Genomic DNA, 27,483 nt, shown 5'->3' with positions numbered 1-27,483 from the left:
GTCTGCATTTTTGAGGCTAGTTGGAATATTTTCACACTACGTAAATTTTCATTAGGAAGGTAGTTTAATCTGTTGTACTGAACTAAATGAAATCTTTGAGAGACAAATTTGTGAGTTCCTGGGATTTCTAACACAGGGGGAAAAGGAAGAAAGAAAAAGCTTGATGGACTGCAAAAAGAAAACCTTAGTAGAAAACCATTCTGCAAACATATGTTCAAAATGTTCTCATATATTACATAAGAAAATAACAAATGGGTAACAGATGATGAGGAGGCTAAGTCAAAGGGAAAAGTAAAAGAGAACCAGTCTTCTACACTGAAATCTAAGCTTCTGCATAACAAGGCATTATCTCAGGGTGTTTCAGAGTGATGTTCAATTCAGTATGAACTTCTTTCTCAGTGATTACAAGAAAATAATTTCTCTAATCTGTTGGGACTGTGAAATGTGCTACACACCCAGTGCATTTATAACATCTATGATACATCTTACCTTGGTCTGGTAACTCTCAAAAATCAATCTTTTCTCAGAAAGAAAATATTGTTTTGGAAAAGGTTTAGAAAAAAGGAGACAACCACTCTTCCCACAGAATCTTTTTTTTTTTTTTTTCCTAAGTGCTTATTTGAAGCTGCTCAAGGATACCAGAATAGTGTCAAGAAAGGTGATGGAGCAGAGGCAAAACGAATAAGAAAGGTTAAGGCTTTGTGATGCTGTATTGCTATTTGTGACATAGATACTCATGTCTTACTTTAGTATTGTATATGTTTTTAAAAGAAATGCTTAAAACCGGGACAATGAAAGGCAGATGAAATTACAGTGGAAATACACATGAGCGCTGCTACCTTTTACATACACAGTAAAGAGCATCTTTAACTCCTTGATGACATATTATTCTGTCAGCCAGATCTTAGACTTCAGTGTTCAAAGCACTGATAGTCATTTGCAGAAAAATATTTGCCTGGTATTTTAACTACTTCAGCTTAATGTATTATTTCACAGTTAAATCTTGGTTGGTTTATATATATATATATATATATATATATATATATATTTGCACCACATGATTTGGTTTCCTTTTCAATTCAGCAGTTTCACAGCCAGAAATAGCAGCCTAAATCTTAAAAAGTTGACTTGAAATACTAATATTCAAAATACACAATTTACGTATTTAACTGTAAGCCAAAAAGTACATTAGTGTTGCATTCAAAACAAAACCGTCCCTTTAATATTAGATAGACCTAGGGTCTTTCAACCTGAAACTCAGTAATTCAATCCAGCAATTCAAATGTACAAATGCCGATTTAAAGTTTAACAGAATCTTTATCTTGTGCATGGGTAGCAATTTATAACATGAAACCAGAGTTTAGTCAAGTCATGTTATTCACCTGAACCTATCAACTTGCAGAACATCAGTTTAGAATTAATCCTTCATACCCATTACCATTTCAATCATACAAGAGGGAAATGAAATAAACTACCAAGAAACTACAGTTATTATTTTCCTTATGATGCTCAAAGAGCTTGCAAGATGAAAAGCTTACAAATTGGAGCTGGACACACAGGAACTAAGTGGCTATTCTGTCACACTGCATTTCACAAAAAACATCCTCCAGGTTCTTTGATTAAAACATGAAACAGGCAAAATAAGCTATATTTGCAAGTCGTAGTTCATGGAAAATCTCTTGTACAGCTCAATGGTTAATCACATTTCTTTCACAAGCTTTTAAAATTAAGTCTGATACTTCTGCTGGTATCACATGGAAATTAATGAGTACTTTAAATAAAGACTAAACAGCTATGTAACTATGGAAGCACCACAATATACCATGTTATCCTGTATTTTACTTCATTTTAAAATGAATTTTAAAACAAACTAGTTAAAAATCTTATTTAACAAGGTCACCAGAAATACCTGACCATAATTGCCACTAGCCATTCAACACAAGAAATCCTCCTTAAATGAACTGCAAAACTACACAGAGTACCCAGACAAGCAAATTTCTAACCACTGCAGAAAAAGAGGAAATGGGTTAATCAAATCATACCTGGAGAAACTGGTAGGTTTTCATATGACCCACATCTCCAGCCTCTATCTGTGCTCTTGACAGCTTCTCTTCAGTTTCAGTTAGCCAATGATTAAAGCTCTTCATGTCACAATGAAAAAGTCGCCACTTTTCCAAAGATTTGTCAAACCGTCTGCAAGTATAAAAGGAGAAGAAATAACTTTCTATTCATACTCTATTTATTGACTACAGAAAAAAAAAAAAAAGGAATAAAAACGTTGCATGTCTCAGGTTAAATTTGATGTGATACTGATGGCATCATGCATTAGCATTTCTAATAGTTCTATCAAGTGGAAAAATGGTAGTACTTCTGAACAGTGAAATTGTCATTAAGCATATGTGTCACAAATTAGTGTCATCAATTTTTTAAATCCTTTTCAATCTTTCAAATGAATTCCATGGCCAAAACATAGTTTCAATTTACAGCTTCATTAATCCACACTAACTTACATCATAGGCACAATACCCACAGCCCCCAGTGTAAATGGCTATACCCCTCTGTCAAGGTACTTAGATGCTAGCATGAAGAAAACACCAGTGCTGATAAAATGCTTCCAACATACTTTAGTAATTTAATGTATCTAGCAACACTGCAGTCACCGCTGACTAACATACCGGCTGTGTGTTGTGACTATACAATTACTTTTAGATCCACTTTAAAAGAGAAAATATCTTAAATGATCTGTGATGCATCTCACCTACCATATCCTAAGACAAAGGATGAAAAATCAGGAGACAGATTCTTAAATCCTTACTTCCCAACCTTAGTCCCATGATCCTATTATAATTAAAGGATTTTTATTTTTTTTTTAGAAAAAATGAATTGTAATATTATATGTAATACATATGCAATAGACTATTATTTTTAATGGAAATGGCTTTGGTGAGAGACTACCCCAAAGGATCCCAGGCATGTACTACAATTCTGCTCCAATTTTACTGAGAGAAACTACTTTTGTCTGTCTCTCTAATGGATGCAAATTTCCATTTATTATAATTGCAAAGAAAATACAACTTTTTTCAAAGGAAAGTCTATTTGTATTTCCTTTATTAATCCTTTTTTTCTATATTGTTTCACTTCAATCATTTGATATATATGCAAAAATAAAAATGGCTGAAATACAAGAATGATTGAAACAAAATATTAAAAAATCTGGGTTTGCACAATAAGGCAAAATGAAAAATGTTACTACCATGTCTGCAAGTCTACAGTTCACTGCATTATAGACCATGTAAGTACTTCTGGTACTTTGGGAAGATCTAATCTGTTTTTGTCCAGAGTGACTGATCTTCTGGTTCAAGATCTGTTTGCCTTAGCCACTGTCAAGCACTAAAGAAATGATATGAACACATATAATTTTTTATTATTATTTATTTCCCCCACCCCCTCAGGTGGTCTGTGTCTTAAGAATTCAGTTATCCTGTGTTTTGAATTGCTGTCAAAATGTGATCACTAATCAGAGATTAGCTAGAATGTTTTGTTAGCAGATCATCATTAAACATGCTACTTTTGTTTAGTTTAATAATCCTCCTTTATGGTATTATAATAGCTTTTAGGGTGTACTTAAAGGATTAAATCAAAGATGCTCAATTATTATTCTAGGAAGTAATATGGCTCTGTATGGACAAACTATATGTTTATTTGAATGTTAAATAGTATAATTCACTAAATAAAATCACATTATTATCAGGAAATACAGACCATTTCTTCCATTGTACTGATGATTTTTTATTTTTAGAAGAAAATAAAGTTTTTTCTTCTCTTCTATTGTTTATATCATCCCACCTTCATTTTCAGACTGTAAAATCTCTTATTACCATACAGTATGAATAGTACTACATCCATTCATAACCATCTACAGGATATATATTTTTCCCTAGACCTCCTTTTCTGGTAGACAAAGAAGATTTATTTTGCTGAACATTCCCACACAAAGATACAGTTATCTTACTTCTAACAGACTGAATACAGTAATCACCTTTGACAAATAATATGCAAAATAGTGTTGGACCAGCAAGCAGTGTATCAGAGACTTTCTACTTCACTGTTATATTAACTACAATATAGGGAAAATATAAGGCATCAAAAACCTCTACAATTAGTAATCTATAAAAAAGGTATTTCTTTTTTAAAAGAAGCATTTGATCACAAAATGCAGTTGAGATAAAAATATTCCCTGTATGGTTCTCCTAGTTTGGTCATAAAGTGCTGAAGGAAAAGAAAAAAAAATAATTACAACTTTAAAAAACATTTTAAAAGTACTGAAAAGACTCTTCAGAGTCTAAATTCTACATAGAAGAGTTGTCTTCTGTCTGTAAATCAACGCCTTTTGTTTGTCAAGGAGAACTTGATTCATGAGCCCTGAGGTTAAGAGCTGCCAAACACAAGAACCATTATTTCATTTTGAAGACAATAGTTACTTCTTAGTCCTACACAGTCCAAACATGCATTCCAACCACTCTAATAAATGACGTGTTCAATAAATTTCGTTGAAAATGGACACAGACAAACTATCCAAATAGACAGAATCTTTATTCTATTGATTTTAATATGACTGCATATCTGATAAAGCCACAGCAAAGAAGGTGTCAGAGCTCAGGACTGATTGACCAAATGATCAGTCATGCCATTAATACTGATGACAGGTAAAGACAGATCAAGATGCAGCCTGGGACAGAACAATACGTCATAATATTCAGAATACAGAATCTTACTAGTTAAACCTAAAAAACGTTAAAGAAAAAATAAAGAACTAAAGATCAAAACTTGTTGCATGGATGGACTCCTCTAAGCCTGTATGGGCTGACAGCTTCCAACAGAAGCTGACATAGTCTCTGCTGCCTATAAATTCAAGCTCTAGTAAGTTTTTAGTATACTGTGAAGCTGTTATTTAAATAGCATTCTCACACATTTTATTTTGAAACCCAGTATCAACCATCTAAGAAATTGTTAGAAAAGATCAAATACAAAAAAATCACTGCACAAAACCTGTGTCTATTTAAGAATGAAAAATGGATACGGAGATTCACAGTAATTTCTACACAGTAGCAGTTGGTAGAATATTGCTGTTGAGGCACCAAAATGAGTACTACAAAACATCTTTCAAGAATAAGCACAGCTGACACACTCAAAATATTTTTGTTGACTACATTAAGGAGAAGTATCATTGAAAACACATTTTACAAAAAACGTGCTATGGTAATCAAACATCTACACTGCTATAACATCTTATGACACTATAACTTTTTTCTATGTTCTCTTCTTCCCTTCGTATCGTATAACTCTCTTGAGATGGCTAGCTATTTGTTTCGACTTCTGCCCTATCCACTGTGTCCTTTGCATTTTTCTCTCTTTATCAAGCAATGCCAGCTGGAGACACCACAGTTTTCAAATCACTGGCTTGAATGTGGTCTACTTTTCATTGCTGACCACATTTCAAACCTGACGACAATCACAGTAAAAATCTTATATAAATTTAAATTAGGTTCAAAGAAATACATTTAGATTCCTAGTTAATATTTATGACTGCTCTGCTTAGCTACAGACGAATGCAGTTGTTCAAGATCTGCCACGTGTGTTGCATTTCTTAATCATATTTTAAGTAAACAAACTATTGATCCAGTTAAAATCTGTAGTCAGTCACCTAACTTATTTATTAAAATGACTGCGATCATTTATCACACTTATCATACTTAATTTTTCAAAATGAGTCAAATCATAACTGAAAGGCATGTTATACTATTTTTGAACTGTCTTACTCTGAATTACAAGGGAAAATCTTATTTTATGTTTTAAAAAAATCACCTACAAAATAAAAGTTAAAATCAATTTATTTTGGTCCAGTATGGTTTTTCAGTTTGGACACTATTAAAACAGCTTTCCTCCTGTTCCTCACAAAATGAAATTACTCTTCACAGTATGAGGAAGTTTATCATCAGCTTAAATGCAAAAATTCAGTAGGGGTTGATATTAGTATCACTGAATTTACATTCCAGCACTTGCAAATTGAATTTCCCATCACTCTCCATTCTTCCTTCCTTTGCTTTGGCTAATAAGAGTTGCAAGGAGAAGAAAAGAGAAATGTTGCAGTGAGAAGATATGTATATTTAAAACTTAAAAGTGTAAATACTAGTGCTTATTGCTTATGTCTTAAAAAAACCTTGTTACACTCAGTGTAGTAAGTATAAACCAATATTAAGCATCAGTAAAAACCAGGAAAGTTATGGACAGGCAAAATCACTAAAATCCAATGCTCTTTCAGTGATTAACTGTAATTAAATACTTTTACAATGTTAAGAGAAAATGCAGTTGTTGCTGCAGTGGCAGGTGCAGGTTGATTCGAAATGCGGATTGAAAGGGGACATAACCGCACAGCTTCCTGCTCACACTGTGTGTAATGGGACATCCCACCTAGGTCTTCCCCTGCTAAATCTGTGTATTACATCTTACACACAGTATTAGTTCAATTAGCTTTGCAAAATATAAAAACAAAAAGGCTTTAGTTTGTTTGTTTGTTTTACTATTTGCAATCCTGTTACCAGGTGGCAAGTTCAAACCCCACAAATGGAGAAGGCTAATTAACTACAAACACTGAGCAGCTAAGTTGCTGAAGTCTTGGCACAGCAGAATGCAGATGGTAAAATTCATAAGTGAATTCATAAAAGAGCAGTGCTCTGAGGACTATGAAAACTCAGAAACACTATGGCTGCCTCAGGAATCCCCAAGCACACGATTTAGAGGTTAGGAAAGTCTCACTACAGGCCATGCTATTCGCATACCCTTATGTAGGGATCCACCCTTGTTTGCTGTTGGAGACAAGTCATTGAGCTAAAAAACCCCAGTGTATCCATTCATCTGTATCTTCATCTTCTTAATGACTTTCCCTTTGATGTATGTAAGTAAAAATGGTGTGGATAGGTGACTGTCTGGTATTTGGGCAGTATTTTCTGTTTGACATCCTCCTCTCCTGTTTTTCTTAGCATATGCTCAAAAAGAAGATACAAGCAGGCACCCTGGAGCCAAGCATTCAGACTCCAGACTAGAACATATGACTTACATACATTGCCAGTGGTGTAAGCATTGTACATGAGCTCTGACACTTAGTAAGGCAGCCCTATTCCTCTAACTTGAGTATGTTAGAGTTGACAAATGAAAAATAACTGATACACCAACCTATTTTTTTTTTCTATATGCACTGACACTCCAGCAGGGAATGTGTTAAGAAATGGCTTGGAGTATTTCCTTTTTTCTCATTAACACATAATAGATTTATATTTTGTCTGGAAAGCAAGAAAGCAAAAACACAAATGAAGACAACTGCTGAGGTAACATGCAGCACAATTTACATTAAGCCATAAAAATACTGTTACTTTCCTTCCTTCAAAGATTATCACTCTAAACCTTTGGACTTGACTTGTTACTAGCAAAATATAATATTCCCTGTATTGTATATGACATTGCACAAAGATTTGCAGATGCCAATTTAGATATGCTGTCAGCGGAACTCCATACAATGGGATTGAACTTGATGTTCCATTTCCCAAGACTGCCATTTATAAAAACCCATGCAAAGGTAGAAGGAAAGACCTTTGAGTACAGGAAAGTCACAAACATGAGACAGAGTCCAAAAGGTTATTGATTTGCTGTTGTAAACTAAATCTTAATTTTTCATCTGTGTTTCAATTAATTCCTTGATATTTTGATAACATTCCTTCATAAACTGTGAAACCTACTTTATGATACATTCCGCTTTAGCAAAACCTCACAGCCAGTTGACCCACATGAAAAAGAGCACTAATAGTTATAAACTTTCCTGAAAGTCATGATTTATGCCATGGAAATTATTATTGCTAGAGACATACACTCTTATTCATCATATTGGAAAAACATTCAGTAAACTTGATTTCTATACTGTTGCTAAACAATGTACTGTAGGATTATGCTAATATTAACCTACAAATTATGCAATTTTGTCAACTTGATTCAGCACAATTAGCACCTTGTAAAAATACACAAAACATCAAAGTAGTATAAATAATTATGTGTTAGTATGTGAGAGTATTAAGTTTAATACTTAAGGCCATTCTTACAGATAATAAAACAAGAAAACTTGTTTTTGTCAAGCAACTTCTACAATTAAATTGCTTAAAGAAACAGCTAACCCATTTTCAGAGGTTTTGATGTTTTCATTTTGTTTCACAGAATTCATAACTTCTGAATGCTTAATTTATATTTAATTTACATATCCTTTCAGCATTTGGACTAAAAGTGATGATTGCAGTTTAGACACTGCTACATCTAGATCTTGCTCCCAGGTTTTGCTGTAGGCCCATTTTGTGACAAGACTCAGCTGTACATATTCTATTCACACCCCTGCACCCTGTCTTTCACCCACAAAATAGCACATGATCACAAAAAAAATAAACAAAGTGGAAGCAAAATAACTGTAACAATGACATCATCATTAAAAAATGTCATTTCCTTCCTCTTCCCAAAAAGTAGGTTGTGCAGCATTACATACAAATTAAAAATATTACAAATTAGAATTAAATGATAAACATTTTTATATCTTGAATTGTATTGATTACATTAATGTTCTTGGTCCAGTAGTCTGCAACTCAGTTTCCCATCATTTAGTTACTGATGTCATATCATTGTCAATCACTATACCAAAGACAATGACAATTAAAATGGCTATGAAAAAACAAGATCATATTAGTCACTGCTGGGTTTTAGATGTAAAAATTCACTTTTATGAAGCATGAGAGACCAATAAACTTAATAACCATTTACAATTAATAATTACACAGAAACTCTTTGGGGTTCTAATGAATGCCATATGTCAATAATGTAAAAATAAACACTCCATATAATTTATAAAACATACATTCTTCTGCCACACTAAGTAAGATTATTTACTATGCATATGAACTTGAACGTCAAAAATTGATTATTTTATTTTTTTTACGTAAAAAGAGAACTTTGCCCAGACACCTGGGTTAAAATCAGATAACAGCTTTTCCCTAGATCAAATAAAGAAATACTTAATTAATTTTTGAATAGGTGAAAGGGTAGCATATTGCAACTCCCATACAGAAAATAATTTATTAACACAATTGGTAAAAACCCTACAGATTTCATAGCTTTTCAAAGTGAAACTATCAAAAATTTCCATGATAAGAAATCCCCAGATCAAACATTTTGCATTAGAAGAACAGTGGCCCAGTTTTACAGAAATCCAAACTGGTATTTCTGCTTGCACATAAAGGGTATGCACGATTTAATCCTCAAGATGGGTGACAGCATACACTGCACTTCTAGTCGGGATGCTCCAGCGCATTTTTATTACCCACCCTATGGCTGCATTTTTCTGATAAAATGAAATATGTGTGAAAATCGCATTAGTTTCTGCCTAACTGTGAGGGTGCTGTGGACCCCTGCCCCAGGCTCTCCAGTCTCTTTCCTCCAAGCCAGGGGCTCTGGTCTGCTTAAGACTAGCTCTGACAAGACACAGCAGCGTGATCAGGCTTTGGTGAGTCCAGCTACATGCTGAGAAAGGACTCGGAAACCCCATCTGGGGTTTCTGTCCAGGGCTTCAGAGCCAGATTTAAGCTCAGGCCCTGACCTGGACTCCCTGCTCAGTGCACCCATCCCAGCTCTGCTCCTCTGCTCCCCACGTCCAGGCACAGTGGCACCACTAGGAGAGGTCCCTGTCTGCAGGTCACTACCCCAGCCATGCTGTGCACCTACACTCTCAACATCCCTTCTGTGCAGGTCCAGTACCCTCTTCTACCACCAGAGCCTGAAGCTTCAAACGGCCTGTGTGCTGCTGTTTAAACAACACGCTGAGCAAATATTTCCAGTGTCCTTCAAAATCCCAGTACTTGTGACTACAGAACAGCAGCTGGAAGGTGAAGTAGCCAGCACAGAGGGGACAGCCATGTTCTGGCAAGGGGTGTTAGTCCACCTGGCCTGCCCAGCTGCAGCTGTGTCCAACTGACTGTGCTGGAGTGCATTAGACTGGCTCCCGGAGAGTTGGTTTCATCTGAACTGAATATAGTTCACTTTTTGGTGTGAGACAAAGCACAGCAAGCAGGTGATCCCAACCCAAACTAAAATACTCATGGACATATTCTAAAGTCAACACCAGTGAAACTCTGCTGCACGTTCTAGCTCCCAGGTTCTGCTGCAATTCAGATCCATTCTGGAACAAGACCCAAGAATAGTTTATTCAGCCTGGACATAGAAACAGGTGCAAGACCTAGAATTATAGAGAACTGACAAGTGATATCCAGCTGGGGGAAACCAGTTCTCACAAATTCCTCAACTTACCTTCATAATTCATAAATAAAAAATTCATTTCAGTGAAATCATGACCCAGAGCATAAGTATGTGTAATGCAACATTTAGAGGTATATATCACAGGATGTCCCCTCAGTATTCCCCTGCAATTAATACAAAACACTTAAATCCTATGACTTGTAAAACACATGTTTTATCCTCCAAAATTGTCCTGTTCAGATCTCTATTTCCACTGCCTATCTCAAAATCTCCCTAAAATGGTGGCTTTAGAGCAGAAGGGATATCAGGAAACTGGTGATACCAGCTAACGTCGGCTGTTGACTTCCTGAGCCTGAAAGATGTTATTTATCCTGCCTAAGGTGTGACAGGTATGTGCAGAAATATATATGTGTTGGCATAAGAAAATTAGGCTTCCTCATTTCACTGAAAATCATAGTAATAACAGACTACTTAGTATTTATAATAATACTATTAAAATACGGATGCCTATATTTCACATAGGTAGGTTTTTTTACCTTTTAGGGTTTTTTTCAGTCAGTTAAAAACCTTTTTAATAAGTGGTTGGGTTTTTTTAAAGGTTTACAATAAAATTTCTTTTAAAACACCTTTTCCCTTTCATTTGGAAAATTGATCTGCGATAAGAAAGTTAGGTCCAAGTAACAGTTAACAGGTCTTATTGTAAGAGTAGCATATAGTGAACAGCTCTATTCTTCTGAAACTATAATGTTGATGAATCTTACAGAAATTATAGGAACGAGAAAAGCAGATAAAATTGTAGTAATAGAGGACAGCATGCATCGTACTGTTAACCAGAAGAAAATATCTCTGATTGTGAAGAGACTGTTCAGATAAAATACTTTACGGTATCTTTTCCATGTTTAACAAAAGTATCTTAAATAATTCTGATACTAGTTAGTATAACAGAAAAACAAACAACAACCTCTGCTATACACAAAAAGTATATTTTTCAGTACCGTTAAACCTTGATAAGTATTTAGAGTGGTGTCATATGAAATCTTGTTTTTTACTTTTGACTACTGTGAATGATAATCTAATGTAGTTAGATAAGGTAATTGCAATATTCAGGATAAACAGGAAAAAATACAGTGCATTTGGGGGAAAAATAGCTGAATGGTAAAAGTTACCATAACTGGCAATTACTACCATCTAAAATCTTATAAAATTAAATGGGGTGGTTATGAGGGATTATATATATATATATATATATATATATATATATATAAAATGCATCAATATACATGTTAATTATGTGTTTTAATTTACAAAAATAAATGTTCATGGTATTATTTATATTAGTCTTGTGAACAGTGAAAGACCTTAAATACTGTCAATTATAACTTACCAAGCCTGAAGTTCTTATTTAATGAGTAAATAGCAAAAGCCATTTTGGCTAAGACATGTGATTGTGCTACTGGTAATAGGGAGAATTTAAACAATATGCAGCTGCCTAAATGGGTCAGTATCAGGAAATTATTATCTATATTCTAAATAACATGAAGTAGAGAACAGGCGGCTCAGCAACTTGGTAGCTTAGAGAAGAACAGAAGAATAATTGTTTTCACTCTCCCTGTAAAATTATGACATTAGAGACTGAAGAACTGAGCAAAGTGGCTACATGTTGTTACAAGTCTAGTGATCATTTGCCTTGTCATTTATTTTCAAGTTAATGTAATATAGTCCTAGAAAAATAAGACATTCTAATTGCAAAACCTTTTGTGACCTGGAAATACATTTGCTCATAAACTCATTTCCTCTTATCTGGAGAATATTGACACTGATGCATCTTCTGGATTACATAATTGTGCAACTCAAATTAAGAAAGCAGTAAAAGATTTTAATTTCTATACTCCAGGAGTGCTTTAAAAGCAACCCCCCTGCCCTGCAGTTTTTCCAGTATTGACTATATGCATCTGTTTGGAAAGTGGAGTCTTAGTGTGTGTGGTATTTGCAGCGCAGCGAAGAATCTCAAATGTAGTTTCAGAGCAGCCTGCCAGCCCTATCAATTCTGGCAGCAGACTACTGCTTTTAGGCTTAATTACTGTTGTATTCTTTTGAGTGGTGATTTACCAGATTTTCAGTCTGGCAGCCGGGGCAGCCTAGATGTCCAGGAATCCCTGATGAATGGCTACAGTGTCTACATGGGCCAAATTTACTGCATATGGACAGCATACACTGCAGTGGCACCCTGACCCTAGGTTTCAGATCTTCTAATTGAAAAACAGGCATGTAGACACACAGGGTAAAATTGAGAGGTGAGAAATACTTACCCTTATTAGCTCAGCCAACCTGACTATATGATTTGTAAGTTATAATCTGTCAGTGTATAAATTATTAACTTTGTTAAATTATGATCTGGGAAATAGAGTAATTCAAGCTTAGATCCACCCCAACCCTTTCCATTTCACTTGTCTGGTACAAAAACCAGTAGAACTGTCAAGACTGTTTAAAGGTGGAACATGCAGCAGGGCTATATGGACAGAGGTACAAGCAGCATTTTTTTCCCTGTAAACCTATACCATTAAGAGTTTATGGTATCTGTTATCAGGAAAGAGTACTTAAAAAAGAGGCACAACATGCCATTTGACATTAACGTCTCCAGAAATAGGACTTATGTTATCCAGCATTACATACATATACACATTATATTTATTTGTTTATGTATACTATCATTATCATCTATAAATACATATATGAATTCATACACACACATGTATGTACTATACTGTGTATACTATATTTCTAACATCCATTCACCAGATTAGAAAGCTTTGCAGCATGAAGGGATAAGTTACAAATAGCCTCGATGAGGAAAAAAAAATTACTGAGACTTTTTCAGGTCACTGAGACTTTTCCAGATCACAAATTTGCAAAACATTTTAACTCAGAGACTCCATAAAAAAGATTACTTCTATAGCAACTGCTACTGAGATCTATCTGATCAAATGTACCTCCATGTATCTCAGAAAGCTATCTGGTCATTTTAATCTTCCTTTACAGTCAATGGAGAGAATAGATAATACAAATATCTAAATTCAGATACAGACAGTATAGATATAGTGCTAGGTGCAGGTATACAGACACTGCAGGGGCATGCATATTCACTGACTCCCTTGATACTGAAAACATTTTAAATCTTAGCAATATCCAAAGCAAACATTCACATTTCTTTCTGTTCTCTGAATGAGGTATAGAAAGGACAATGTGAATTCTGTGCATCCAGTATTTTGTCCAGCCCAACAGTCTTTTGGTCAAGCAGAGTCCAAAGCCATATGAAAGCAGGAAGTTGTGGATTTTAACATGTTCAGCAGATACAACGGAATTTGATAAATATTCATAAGTAACTTGTTTCTCCTTCAAATGCTTGCCCATGTGTGTACAGTCACCTCATGCACATGACCTAAAGTAAGGTCATTTCTATATGTCTCAAAACTGATGACTCCAGAGTGCTTTGGGGCATATAGTTTTCAGCCTCCCACTTAGGACAATATCATTCAGATCCTCTAGCATCCTAACAACTCTTGATTAATAGACTCCTAAAAAGTGACTCCAACACTGAATGTACAAATTTAAAAAATCAACTGTCTTTCAGTGCTGATGAAGAGACTCCAGTCACCATACTTGCTTGTACTGCACAGTTTAGGAGTACTGTAACTTGCTGTCATTGGAAGTTAGAAAGGAATGCGTGGCATGATCTCAATATCCAGTATGCTGCTGCAAAATCTGGAGACCAAAGACCATTTGCTCACAGACTAGCTGAGAACATTATCAGGCAAGGAAAGAGGTGTCTAGGTCTGGTAGGTTGCTGAAGACAAATGGGGCAGCCAGAAGGCTCAGCTTGTTACCACTGAATAGAAATAATGATGGATACTGGAACTGGTGTTTATACAACTTAGACCATATTTGGGCTGTCTGAAGCCATGCTAGGGTGCAAATAAGGGCAGAATGAGCAATGCCAGTATGTGCTAAGACTTGATCCAACTCTGTGAGGAAGTTTATAATGACCAGATGACATAGCTTCCAGGAAACCACTATCAGTTCTAGAGGTAGCTCTCAGAAGCATAAAGCGTGGCTGTCCAATACAGGTCTAGTAAAGAATTCCATTCACAGCATCCTTCTGTTCTTCACTGATCTCAAGGAATAAAATAGGTGTGAAGCTAGCTCAAATTATGTAAGCAAGTTATTAATTAAAAAAAAAAATTGTTTCTGACGTGATGCTAGAGGCCAGCTTTATACAATGTAAGATGGTCAGCTACTACTGCAAATGCCTTCAAAAAACTTTCTGGGCAGCGGAGAGTCCACATTGCACATCCTATTCTTCAGTTACCAGGGGAAAAAAAAACAGTGTATCATTGAAACAGACTTTAAGGTTATGCAGATCAAGACTGTAACAGGTAAGTTTAATGCAGTTCATGTCTTTAGTTATCTCCTACCTGAAACCACCTTTTATTTTGTTGGGGTTTTTTTGTACATAGAAGTGAAATGGAAATCTTGTCTTTTGGTAACACAGCAAAAATCAATAGAAGCTGAACAGACATAGCAGGTTTATTAGAGAAAAAAAGCTCACATTATGAGGCTCTGATCTTTCATAGAGTCCATATGTCAGTCCCACTGGACAGTGAGAATTAGTCACAAAATAAAAGTTCTGAAATGGAACTTAGAAATAAGCTTAATTTAAAACTCATTGGTTCAGTTTAACACTATTTGTTCACTCACAGTAAAGAAAGTAAGTAGTAGAATATATATGTATTTAGATTAGCAGTGTTTAAATTAGTCATAAAAACATTATAAGTTTGTTTACTGGTTCATTTAATATTTGCATTGAGTTATTAGAGCTCTATTTAATAATATAATGAATATGCTCCATTTTCCTCTGATTTGAATACAATAACTTTTACATTCTTTTACAACATGCAATTATGATCCCAAAGAACTACAGCAAGATTCCAGGCATAGGGAATTTTGAAGGAGAAGGAAAGAAGAGATTTCCAAGCAGTTAAAATAAATTGCTAGTTATTAAGTGTCCCAGCCAGAGATATTTTTAGTGAATACTTGTTAATTGAACTGTCAGGTATATTAAAACAGACTTGAAAAAAATGTACATACTTTGCCACTGCTACTGTGACCTAACTATTTAATAAAGCTTATTTTACTTCTTTGTAGATAGGCTAACCAAAGAAAAGTAGTGCATGAAGCTATACAGAATATTTGTATTGTGAATATTGTGAATGAAATGTGTATTTCACTAAGCGAAATTTCTGTAACTTGTATTTTGATGTTTTAGAGAGACCCACTTTGGTATGAAAATTCCCAACTATAAATCTCTTCAGTATTATATCATCGCAGAAAGCTTTGGATGTTTTATTAGCATAAAGAGTTGGGCAGCATGATGGCGCAGCCCACCTTTTAAATGTGCACACATGGTCATGTTGGTTGGCACATACTGAGTTTGGAGGTATGTCTACAGCAATAAGAGTATTAGGGACTTTATCACTCCTCTGTGGCATACAAAACCATTAATCAGGCACTATAAGAGATTAAGCCCATGAACACTTTTGCAGTGATGTAAATTTGGCCTATTTCTCTCTGCAGCTGCAGGTCCTGGGGGCTATAGCTTTTTTTGTGTCATAAAAAGCCCTAAGAACTCTTTCTAGGAAAATTGTCCAGGATCCACAAACACAGGCTTATGTTGAATTTAATGCATATCTTTTATTTTGCCCATAAAATCAAGGAGTTTGGAATTTGGAAAAAAAATATTCCAAGAAAGCCTGCACTTTTCCTCAAAACACAATAATTAAATAGCTTGGAGTGTGGCGATCTCCACCGTTTCATTAAATTCACAGAAAAGAAAATCTAAGCAGGAAGAAATACTGAGGAAGGCTGTGAGCAACACATAGGGGAAGAAGTGGTAATGTTTCTGCTGGAATAATATAAATTTCTCTATTTCAACACAAAACATAGAAGTATGTCTTCTATGATTATTAATATTTAGCACAATGAACAACTCAGCTTCCACAGGAAAAAAGTGAGATGTTCTTAAGAGCAATGAGGTACAACTAAAAATGTGGATTTACAACAGGGACTAAAGGAGCTTTAATGCCCCTGCCCTTATTAATCATATTTCCCAGTTTACCTTGTGGCTGGCATCTCAGGGATTTCCAGCCTAGCAACACATTTTTTCTCCAGCTCTTCAGATCCACTTGCCAAATACAAGTTAGAGAGTAATGGTAATCTAGGCAGCAGCCAGAAAGAAATGTCAGTATCTCCCTGAAAGACAATGTGGCATCCCAATCCCATTGATGGCACATGACCTACCAGTGGCTGCAAGTGAATCGTTACTGTTTCTAACACTGCCTGGATAAATAACCAGTCATTTCAAAATATCATTACTTTTTGCTTAGAGTTTGCAGATCTTCAGTTCTATAGTACAAATTTACTTACCAGTAGAAAAAAAAACTGAAATAGTTTTCCACAAAAAAATCTTGAGATTACCCTTGCTTTTTTTGCAGCCCTAAAAGTCCTGAAGATCCCTTCTTCCCTGCCACAGTAACAAGTGAACTGCAGTAGAAGCTTCTGCAATTGGTTCTCCAGAGATATTTTATTCCTCTTACTTCTGTAACTAGGAAACACAAAGCTATAGTCCCCCAAGGATAAAGTAGTGGCAGCAAAACAGCTCTTTAAACTACAGCAACTTCCCAGGTTGGGGAGGGGTGCGGGCAATACAGATCCATTTACAAGATGACAGTCAGCTTGATTTTCCCAAAAAGAAAGCCCTTAAAGTAGTTTAAAAAAGGCTCCCAGTCTCCTGCCAATTCTTTGGGATCAATACTGCATTCTCCCATTCAAATAATCTCTCCCAAATTGCTATGGGAAAAGACATACTAAGTTGTTTAACTAGGGAAGAACAGTTCTTTTTGATCAAGCTGTGGTAAGCTATATTTTTAGCTTTCTGGACCCTGATTATTTCTTGTTCAGCCCCAGGTAATTCTAGTGATTGTCAGAGGCACATTCCAGCATCAATGAAGAACAATACTGATCCTAATAGGGCTTCTGAGTAAAGCATCTGTACAGAATGGACTGAAATTATTATGAAAGTGGTGCATAACGGCAGAAGAAAGGAATAGCTAACTACACACATCATGCTATGTAAACACAGATAAAAATACTGCAGTCACCCCAAGATCTGCCTTATATTTCTTAGAGAAATCTTGCTTTCATTGTTCTTTTAACAATAGAAGGTCAAGTAAGTAGATTGAGATTTTAAGAAAATGTGGTTTAAAATTCAAAAGTTATGGCTATATCTATTTTAAAAAGTAGAAGAGGTGTTTAGCTTGCTTGAAATTAGGCAGGAAGAAAAGTTGCTGCTCATTTATGGATACATGCATACAAAAGAAAGGAAGGGAGACAAAGGCAGAAAGCATCCTACAGCTTTCTGTGCTAGCTCAGTAAAACAAGCTGTAGAAGAATGAAAAGTTCTTACTTATTTTTGGACATTACACCCAGGGAAAAGGTTTGACATAGCAGCAAAGTCTACTTACCTATGCTTTGCTTCCCTTACAAGACAAACAACTCAAGGTTCCACTTCAGGGTGTTTTACTAGATGGAATTACATCCTTGTATTACAAGGTTCTGTAATTAATTTATTCTACTTACTATAAATATGTCTCAGTAGAAAAATGAATGACAGAAGGAGCTGCATATTAGTAGAAATCACACACAACACACCATTTATATTACTTACAACATCAAGAGCATTAAAATGAGAATCCCTAAAATCATATATAATCCTAATTGTTAGGTTCTTCATTGACACAAGTAAAATCTTCTTAACATCTTCTGTGTAACTTTGGACAATTTTTTGTGGGTTTTTTTTTTTTTTTTCTAATAGCAATTTAACTGACAGCTCTCTCCATAGAATACTCTAGCTGTGTATGTGCAATATACATATGTACACTTGTCTGAACCTATATCTATAAAGGCTTTATTTCAAAATTTCAGTCTTTGCCTGGTATATACTGATAACGTCAGTGCATAATTTACATTTCAAAACGTACTTCAAGTACAAAAACGCTGACTAGGGAAAATGTCTAAATTCAAGGATCATCACACCACCATAGCCAAGATTTCTTGTGCTTTTTACCACTAATTGGCAAAAGCAGTGATGCAGTAAGAGCCCAGGACCAAAATTCAGCCTTTCCGTTCAGAATCTCCATGTCACTCTGTGTTAGTAACCTACCTTTTTTTGACTCAAATGGTACTAATGTGAAACTTAACTGCAGAAGATTTGCACTGATGGAGTACAAGATGTGTCAATGCTGAGGTGGCTGGGTGCTGGGTCCTGCCCAGGGTAAGCATGCGCTGCACAGCTTCCCACCTTCGCTAGTCACACAGACATAGCCCAGCTCCGCTGTGCAGCAGGCGGACGGCTAGATCGGGGTTAAGTAACTGGGTAACAGATGAAGATTTGTGAAAGCTGTAAAAATTAAATCAAATCTAGTAAAGCTTTCCAAATCCACTTGTCTAGTGATGGTCTCCATGGCTTTAATGCCTTAGGCCACAGTCGGGCCTCATCCTTCCGTCTTCATTAGTCACCAGGCTTGGGGAAAAGCAGCACTAATGCTCACAGGCCTCTTCTTTCAAACACTCATGAAAAAAAAATGGTGAAACAAAGTTCCAAAGGTGACACCTGAGCTAGGGCCACTGCGACCAGCAGCGTGCCAGGGCACCAGAGGTGTCACAGCCTCCCTGGCCCTGACTAGCCTCACTGAGACCCACACCCCCACTCATGGGCTCCGGAGCCCCATTCCAGCTCGGGCTGGGCCTGAGCTATGGTATATGGATCTTGGACCTATGCTGTAGGCTGGCTTCTGGAAGGACCCCTTGTCGCCGCTCCTGTTGTTGACCTCATGTCCTAGATGACCTTCAGACCTATGTATTGTTTCCAGTCCTGATTCTGGCCTCATCACCTTTGGCTCCTGACTGTGCCCCCTGGTCCTGTTTCATCACTTTTTGCCTCAGCTGGGACTATCCATGGACCCTGTCACCTGCACCAACCTCTGCCCACTTGGGTCAGATGCTGTGGGACTGTGCCCCAGTAAGGGCACTGCAGGTACTGGAGCCACCCTTGCCTCCTGGCTTGTCCTCTGTAGTGGAAGAGTCCTGTTCCTCCTGCTACCTGACACAGAGCTCCTAACCTACAGTAATATTGTATAAATACTGACTAGTTGTGCAGTGCAACAAGTTTAATTATGATATCCTGGTTTAGCATAGCTATTGCAATCAGGATTTTCTGTTAATTTCATAAATATGGTACGCAATGTGTACAAATATACTGCAAGCCTACATATATGAAGCTAGTTAAATCCCACAAAAGTAAGAACAGGTCCACTCTGACCATCTTCTTCTGTAGTTGTAAACTCCACTGAGCGTGATATGGTCCACAGCGAAGTACAGTTTGTCAAACCATTCGCTGCAAGTCTTAAAACCTAAAAGGATTTAATAACACCCTGTGGCACTAATAATTTCTCAAATAACAAAAAAAGAGGCCAGTAGATTGCTATTGTAGAAGATGAAAAGGTCCTCATTATCAAGGGAAAGCTGAGGCAGGCCACTCTGCTCCTTATCTTGGCTTCTGATTTCAGGAGTCTGAAAACGGTCAGTAGACCCTCATTCTCATCTACCTGTTAGGGGAATACAAGGATGCACTTTTTCCCTCTCTCTTTTAGCAAATGTAGGAATAGGCTGAGCAGTCATCAGCCTTGAGGTCATGTTTAGCTCACCAGACGATTAGATGAATTTGTATACCCAATCTCCTTTATAAATGTTGCTGACGGCAGCAGAAAGAATACTGTTGGGCAGTTTTAGAAATACCAAATATCCAAAATACCTGTGCATTAAAGACAGTGGTGCATTGTTTACTCATCCTTGTCATTACTTAGGACCAAAGCAGAATATAACAAAGCCGTTCTATGAGCTATTGCTGTCCCTTCCCTGTAAACGGGTAAGTAATTTGGACAATCTCATCAGCTCAAACTCTTCAAAAGTGCTAAGCAAACAACCTGCTGCCATTTAGCCTAACTGGCAAGGAACTCTGATTGTATCCCAGGATTTACATAGGTGATAATAATGAAGGAAAAGTATATAAATAAAAAAGAAGGAACAGATGAGCTTAGCTGCCTGGCTGTCATGTGCAAGACAGTACTGTTGTTTTAAAGTTACAAATTAAAGAGAAAAAAATTTAGGGAATTAAAATTGTTTGTGGGGTTTTTTTTATTTTTTTTTTTTAACACTTCTGCTTTTTGTCTGTTTAATGCCCAGAAAATTCAAAGTTAAGGTAGAGAACAATGCATGCACTTGACTCAAAGTTCAAGTGTACACAATATAAAAATCTTGGATAATGATGTCCTAGAAAAATGCTAGGTGTTCTTAGATCTTTTTACTTTTTTCAAATACGATGATCTCCTATTCGTGTACATAACATATTCAAGACTGCAGAAGCATGCACACCTCAGAAGTCAGCTGTGTGGTAATCTTCACAATGTGCACTTCCTCTGTCTCCAGCAGAACCTTAGGGAGAGTGTAGAAGCTAAACATAGCTTGCTCCCAGTCCCCAGTTACGCTAGCACAAAGGGCAAGCTGCACCAGGAATCCCATTCACAGCTTCAGGCTCCCCTGTCTGTCTTCCATTTATGCACAGGGAGAGATCAAAGGCAGTTCACTGAGGCATCCCAAAATACTATAAATGTTGATACATTGTTTCAGCTCTGTCTTAGCATGTTATACAACGCTCAGATGATGGGAAGAATATTCTAAGTTATGTATCAACATTTCTAGCACCTACTATCAATGTTATCTATTCCAACTTTGTATGCTACTATGCCAGCCTCTTCCTTGCTTTAGCTACTTTGGAGGAGGACAATTAGATTAGAGAGTTAAAAGTAACCAGTTACTGAAGTAACCGGAGCTGGTGAAGAAGAAGGACATAGTGATTGTGATTAGTTCCTACCTCTGTTTCACCGAATAAGATGCTAGGTCTTTGTCAGATTCTTGTCTGCAGAGAATATAATGGACTTGATTCCAAAAACTAAGCATCTGTAACTTCTGCTGATTCTACTATAGCAGTAGATGACAACTTTGAAAAAGAGGCCTAATAAAAATGGTTTCTCTTTCAAGAGTCATGAGTTCCAATTCTCTTTTCCTAATGGTTTTATAGTAGTACAAATCCACTGAAAGCAGTGGAGTTGCTTCTGACTTACAGTGCCATAAGAAAGAGAAGAATTGGCATTAGAAGCACAGAAGGCAAGTGGTTATGTTGCCCTTGTATTTTCTTGCTGTGAAACTATAGATCTCTTCCTCTTAGCCTAGTACAGACAATTACTCATTTATTTTTACAAAGGTAAGAGACAAACCACGCAGGTATTGTTTACAAATCTAATTGTATTTTCAGAACTGATTGGAGAACTGACGTCAAAACATCATGAACAGTTTAGTGTGTGCTATTGAGACTCCATACTGATGTTATTACAGTATGTGATAGCTCTAGGGTAGAGGTGTACTCAATGTACATGCATTTCCTGAAAGTTTCTTAGTTTTGAAAAGGATTTTCTTGAGAATTGCATCAGTTTTCTTCTCTCCCATTTTCAGTCTGAATGTTAAATAAGGAGCAAGAATAGGAGAAAGGGAAATATCATATATCATTATTTGCATATCAATTACTTACTGTTCTTATAATTAAAAAATACTGACTTTATTTTTATTTTTAATGAAAATTTTGAGTAGGGAATAAGACAGCATCAAAGGCTCAAAATGGTGACTATAGTAGTGCTTTATACACATCGTTGCTGGATTTACAAATGGATAATAGAAATAAATTTGCTAATAAATTCATGTCCAGCTGTGTTCCCGTCTTAGTGGTATCTAAATACTTTTGCTCAAAGTACTTTCATATTTTTCCATCCTATCTCCTTCTAACATCTTTTTGGAAGTCCCTCCTATATCTGGAAGAACTTGGAAAGCTTCTTTGCATTAGTAAGCAATCAAGGGATCTTGCTTGTCCTCTTACCAATTCAAGTTCTTGCTTGGCTCTTTAGCAACCTACTTGGGAGAGAAAATGAAAGATAGGTTGTCAGGCTTCCAGAAAAGGAAGCAGAACATTTCTCCATTTTCAGTCTATAGCCCTCTCTAGAACTTCATTCTTCGCCATTAGAATTTTCGTCACCTTCAGCGATGAAAGGGGAGGGATTTGTTTCCCAAGCTCATAATAGAAAAGTTTTTAGGTAGGAAAACCAGGCAAGAAATGACAGAGAAAATATTGTGTTCCTGAACTGTAAAATTCACATTTCTTTGGATATTCTGACATTTGAAAATTTATTTTCTGGAAGAAAAGACAATCTCATATATTTACATATTCCCAGGAGAGAGATTTCAATGCTGTTTGGAAAGTCCTGCTTCAAGATATATCAAAAGAGCTGAGTGGCCCCTTGTCCTCAGAGATTTAAGGGAATATAAGCTTGTCAGTTTCCTCCAGTCCCTATTCCAAGCTTATATTAAGGATCGCTATGCTTCAGGGATATTTCCCAGGCAGGTGTCTTGGAAATAAGCTCTTCCCTGCTACAGGATGTGGAAGATGACAGCGGTTTATAGGATGCATAAAGACTTAGGGAACTGACGAAATGATCGTGCATCAAAATTGGAAAGACGAAGAAATGCAGTTTACGTTGCATCACTATGTGCCAGAGGATTTAAAGATAGTAAAGAGAACTGTTGGTCTGTTTAGTGCACTGCAGGGACAAAGGCACTCTCATGGTTATTAGAGGAATTTATTTCTAGGCTTGCAGACTCCCACAGTGTCTACTAAAGAGTAAAAATTCAGAAATGCTACAACATTTGCTCCTTTCCTTCACTGGCAAACTACAGTGCTTGTCATTAATCACTCTGACAATATGAAAATGCAACATTACTCTGTTAAGTATTTCTATGCCTTCTGTTTTTTCACTGATCTACCATGCTGTCAAATTCTATAAACACAAAGTATACTGTTGTGTGTAGTACAAAAGGGAAAAAAGAAAAAAAAAAGTTTAAAGAAATTATAATTAAATTGTGTTTGAGCCTGGGGTCTCTGTACTGGAGCTTTCAGTTTTCTAAATTAATTTTCTTGCTGGATTGTATTAGAATAATGACTTCTAAAATAATATTCATTGTAAGGTGCTATCCAGTGCTTCAACTGTTTAGGAAAACCAGGAATACTTGATTTCATGATATAAAAACCTTAACAGAAGTTCTTTATGCCACCATTTCTACACTGAAATCAAAGGGAAAATAGAAGTAAGTCTGGAAGGATGGAAGAGCCTTAAGAAGTCCAGAGAAAAAGATTCCTGTAACAGTAGGTGTCTGCACTACATTTTTGCTGTACACCACGGCCCGTGAATCTGAGAGGAAAAGAACAACTCGGTGATTCTCCAGATTGACGTTTTATCTCAGTTTCCAGCCAGTCAGAGGCTATCTTGTATTCTGACAGATCGAGAAAATGCAGTGGGGAAGACGGGAAAAGGACTTTCCGCGTTAGCTAGCTTTGCACACCACCCAGAGCACTTTCGCTGCAAAACTGCCCCCTAGTGGGGCTCCCGGAATGGTGCCGCTGTTGTACAGGGGGACCAGGCAGCTCTCCTGCAGCGCAGCCTGTGCCTCGCCCTGCCCTTAGGGACTGGCACTGCGCGGATACAGCACGCAGAAAGCGCGCGGAAGCGGGTTGGGCGGGTGGGGGTGGGGGTGTGTGTGGGGGGGTGTGTGGGGGGGGTGGGGGTGTGTGTGGGGGTGTGTGTGTGGGGTGTGTGGGTGTGTGTGTGGGTGGGGGTGTGGGTGTGGGTGTGGGGGTGTGTGTGGGTGGGTGGGCGTGTGTGTGGGTGGGTGTGTGTGTGTGTGTGGGTGTGTGTGGGGTGTGGGGGTGTGTGGGTGGGGGTGTGGGGGTGTGTGAGTGGGTGGGGTGGGGGTGTGTGTGTGTGGGGGGGGGGTGTGGGGGTGTGTGGGTGGGGGTGTGGGGGTGTGTGAGTGGGTGGGGTGGGGGTGTGTGTGTGGGTGGGGGTGTGGGGGTGTGTGAGTGGGTGGGGTGGGGGTGTGTGTGTGGGTGGGTGTGTGTGTGGGGGGGGATGTGGGGGTGTGTGTGGGGGGTGTGTGTGTGGGGTGTGTGTGTGTGGGTGGGGGTGTGGGGGTGTGTGAGTGGGTGGGGGTGTGTGTGTGGGTGGGGGTGGGGGTGTGGGGGTGTGTGAGTGGGTGGGGGTGGGTGTGTGTGTGGGGGGTGTGTGTGTGGGGGGGTGGGTGTGTGTGTGTGGGTGGGGGTGTGTGTGGGGGGGATGTGGGGGTGTGTGTGGGGTGGGGGTGTGTGTGGGTGGGGGTGTGGGGGTGTGTGAGTGGGTGGGGGTGTGGGGGTGTGTGTGGGTGTGTGTGTGTGGGGGGGGGTGTGGGTGTGTGTGTGTGTGGGGGTGGTGGGTGGGTGTGTGTGGGGGTGGGTGTGTGTGTGGGTGTGTGTGTGTGTGTGGGGGGGGGGGTGGGTGTGGGTGTGTGTGGGGGGGTGGAGGGGTGGGGGGGGTGGGTCAGAACCGTAAGCGGAGGCTGCAGTTTTTTCTGAGGCAGGAAATAATCCACAACACATAGTACAACCTGGCAATACCTCCCTACTCATTCAAAAGCAAATAATTCCCAAACACTTTGGTATTTCTAGCACCTACTGTCACAGTATCTCAAACCCTCTGTATGCTCATAAAGATGGTACTTCAAAGAAATGGTGCTCTTGTGGGTACAAGGCTGGGTTGGAATTTAAGGTTCTCTTCCAGAATACTTGTACCTGATCTTAAAAAAGCATTTGAATATCTTCCTGTCTTATTGATATAATGACAACAATATATTTTTGCAGGATGTTCTGAGTCATTTAGTGAGGCTTGTGAGGGAAACTAAGAAAGATGCTAGTAGGACTAGATATGCAATTAATTTAAAAACTATTAAATATAGAAGACAGCATCCACTATTGCTTATGATACCTTCACATGTCATCACTACCGATACAACATCTGAGCAAAAATGTTTTTCGATACATAGCCGGGATACATTACTGAAAGTTTTGTCAGAGAGCAGTAGTCAGGGGTGAATCTGAAGGGCCAGGAGAGAGCTATGTGTCTTGAACAGCCCTGCAACACCAAGACTTAATTGCAGAATGTGTACCATTTAAGGAGACATAACGGTGCATAACCTTACAAAAGGGCAGAGTTTAGCCTTGAAATACCAGATCAACAATTGTCTTCATGACTTTTAGAAAACCCTGTTATTTGGCAAAACCTGAAATTATATTTATTTTGACATTTTTTTAGTACTGCACAGAAAGAAATTGCAATTACTATGTTTTGCATGCTATAATAATATACGCAAAGACTATATTAAACAGTGAAGCATGTTAATTGATATTTCAGCAAAAAAAAATATAAATTAATAATTAAACAATTAAACCTTTTTTCCACCCTACATTCCTAAACTATTTATCTCTTGAGTTAGTAATTTTAGACTTTTTACTGTTTCAGAAGGCAGTGATGATTCTGGAAGTTGAGATTTATTATTTTTGTGAGCAGCCTGTTTTCAGACATCTCCTTTTAAAAATCAAGGTGATGATTTTAATGATATTGAAAGCTTTACAAGCACCTAGATTTTGGCATACAGTTCTGAGATAATGGATGAAAACTGTAACAGTTACTGAATAAACAGTAAATACACAAATCCTGATCATCTGAATTCTTTAAAATGTACTGGCTTATTCTAGTCAACTATTGAAACTATGAGATTATGGGGTTCTTTTCTCTGAGAATAGAAACATAAGCACTTCCTTCTACTTCAGGGATTATATGAATATGTGCCACAAATTGTTAATTTTATGGCTGTTCAAAGAATATTTTGATCATTCTTCAGCTATATTTTCCTCATATTTTGCTCTTCAGTAACTATGCTACCAGACAAAACATACAACTATTGATAGCCTGTTTTGTTGTTTAGTGTATTCTCTCATTTGGTTCGTAGAAAAATCAGTTTCATATTATCAAATCACTCCATAGTCCACACGAATTCTTTCTCAAAAGTTGAGTGATTATTGTGAGATACCAGCTGATGGATTCCCAGGACCTGACACTCCTCATATTTGTATTTGGGGGTGTGGGGGTGTGGAGGTGGGAGGGGAGAACCTCACTAAAAATAGTATTATCAGAACACAAGGCAGAAATTCGGTTCAAGTAGTTAGGGTCACTGGAAAAGACAAAACGGAATAAGGAAAAAGACGTATCTCCCCTTCTTGGCCAGGAAGTAGCACAAGCCACTCCTTTCTTAGACTGGCATCAAACAACTGCCTAAACATATGCTTAATTTTAAGCCAATGAGGCGAATTTACACATTTTATATGTTTGGCGGTTTTACTTTAAGTCCTTTAGTGTGGGCCAGTAGGCTAAATACTTAGTTGCATCTGAAGCATATTGGATGCATTCCTGGAGCATATCTTCTAAATTTGTTTAATCCAACAGTAATCTAGTTCAGATATTCCAAGAGCCCTTCTCAGCATGAATCAAATCATGGTGGGGACAATTAGAAGACCAGTTTCCAAAGTTCTCTTCTGATCTGAATTAAAGGAGTAATGTGTCGGATGCACCACTTAAAAGCCTCTTATTGCCCAGGAAGAGTTCCCTAGCAGTGAGTGCTCTTAAGCCATATACCACAACACCAAGCTCACAGAACCACTCATACAGCTAAGCTGCATGGCACCCAAGTGCTATGCATATATATGTTTTAACCTGAAACCACTATACTTCCAGTTCAGAATAAAATGCTGCATCTGCCAATAAAATCTGGACCACAAGCTTTATAAAGAATAATAATTTCTTTACTCTTCCTTTCTCAAAACGGTTCCACATATAACGCCAGTTTCTCTCCATCTAGCATGGCAAAACTAGAGGAGTGACTAGAAGCAGTTTCACACACGCATACAACAACACACACAGAGATATGTGCAGAGGATTTGGTTTATAATGATACACATTATACCTAGGAAGGCAAATTTACAGCTAAGAAAAGCAGTTC

The 27,483-nt window shown here is 37.5% G+C and overlaps 1 protein-coding gene across 13 annotated transcripts in view; it reads right to left on the bottom strand.

The window, feature by feature from the left end:
* The window catches only part of DMD (dystrophin), a 1,162,157-nt gene that overhangs the window by 582,522 nt on the left and 552,152 nt on the right, over positions 1-27,483 (bottom strand). For all 13 annotated transcript variants that reach the window (XM_055701082.1, XM_055701084.1, XM_055701085.1 and 10 more), the window contains one exon: positions 2,043-2,193. In XM_055701082.1, coding sequence (XP_055557057.1) covers positions 2,043-2,193 — 151 coding nt within the window. The remainder of the gene's footprint in view (positions 1-2,042; positions 2,194-27,483) is intronic.

Source organism: Falco cherrug, chromosome 2, assembly GCF_023634085.1.
Source record: "Falco cherrug isolate bFalChe1 chromosome 2, bFalChe1.pri, whole genome shotgun sequence".
NCBI lineage: Eukaryota > Metazoa > Chordata > Aves > Falconiformes > Falconidae > Falco > Falco cherrug.
This window is presented reverse-complemented; position numbering and strand designations above follow the sequence as displayed.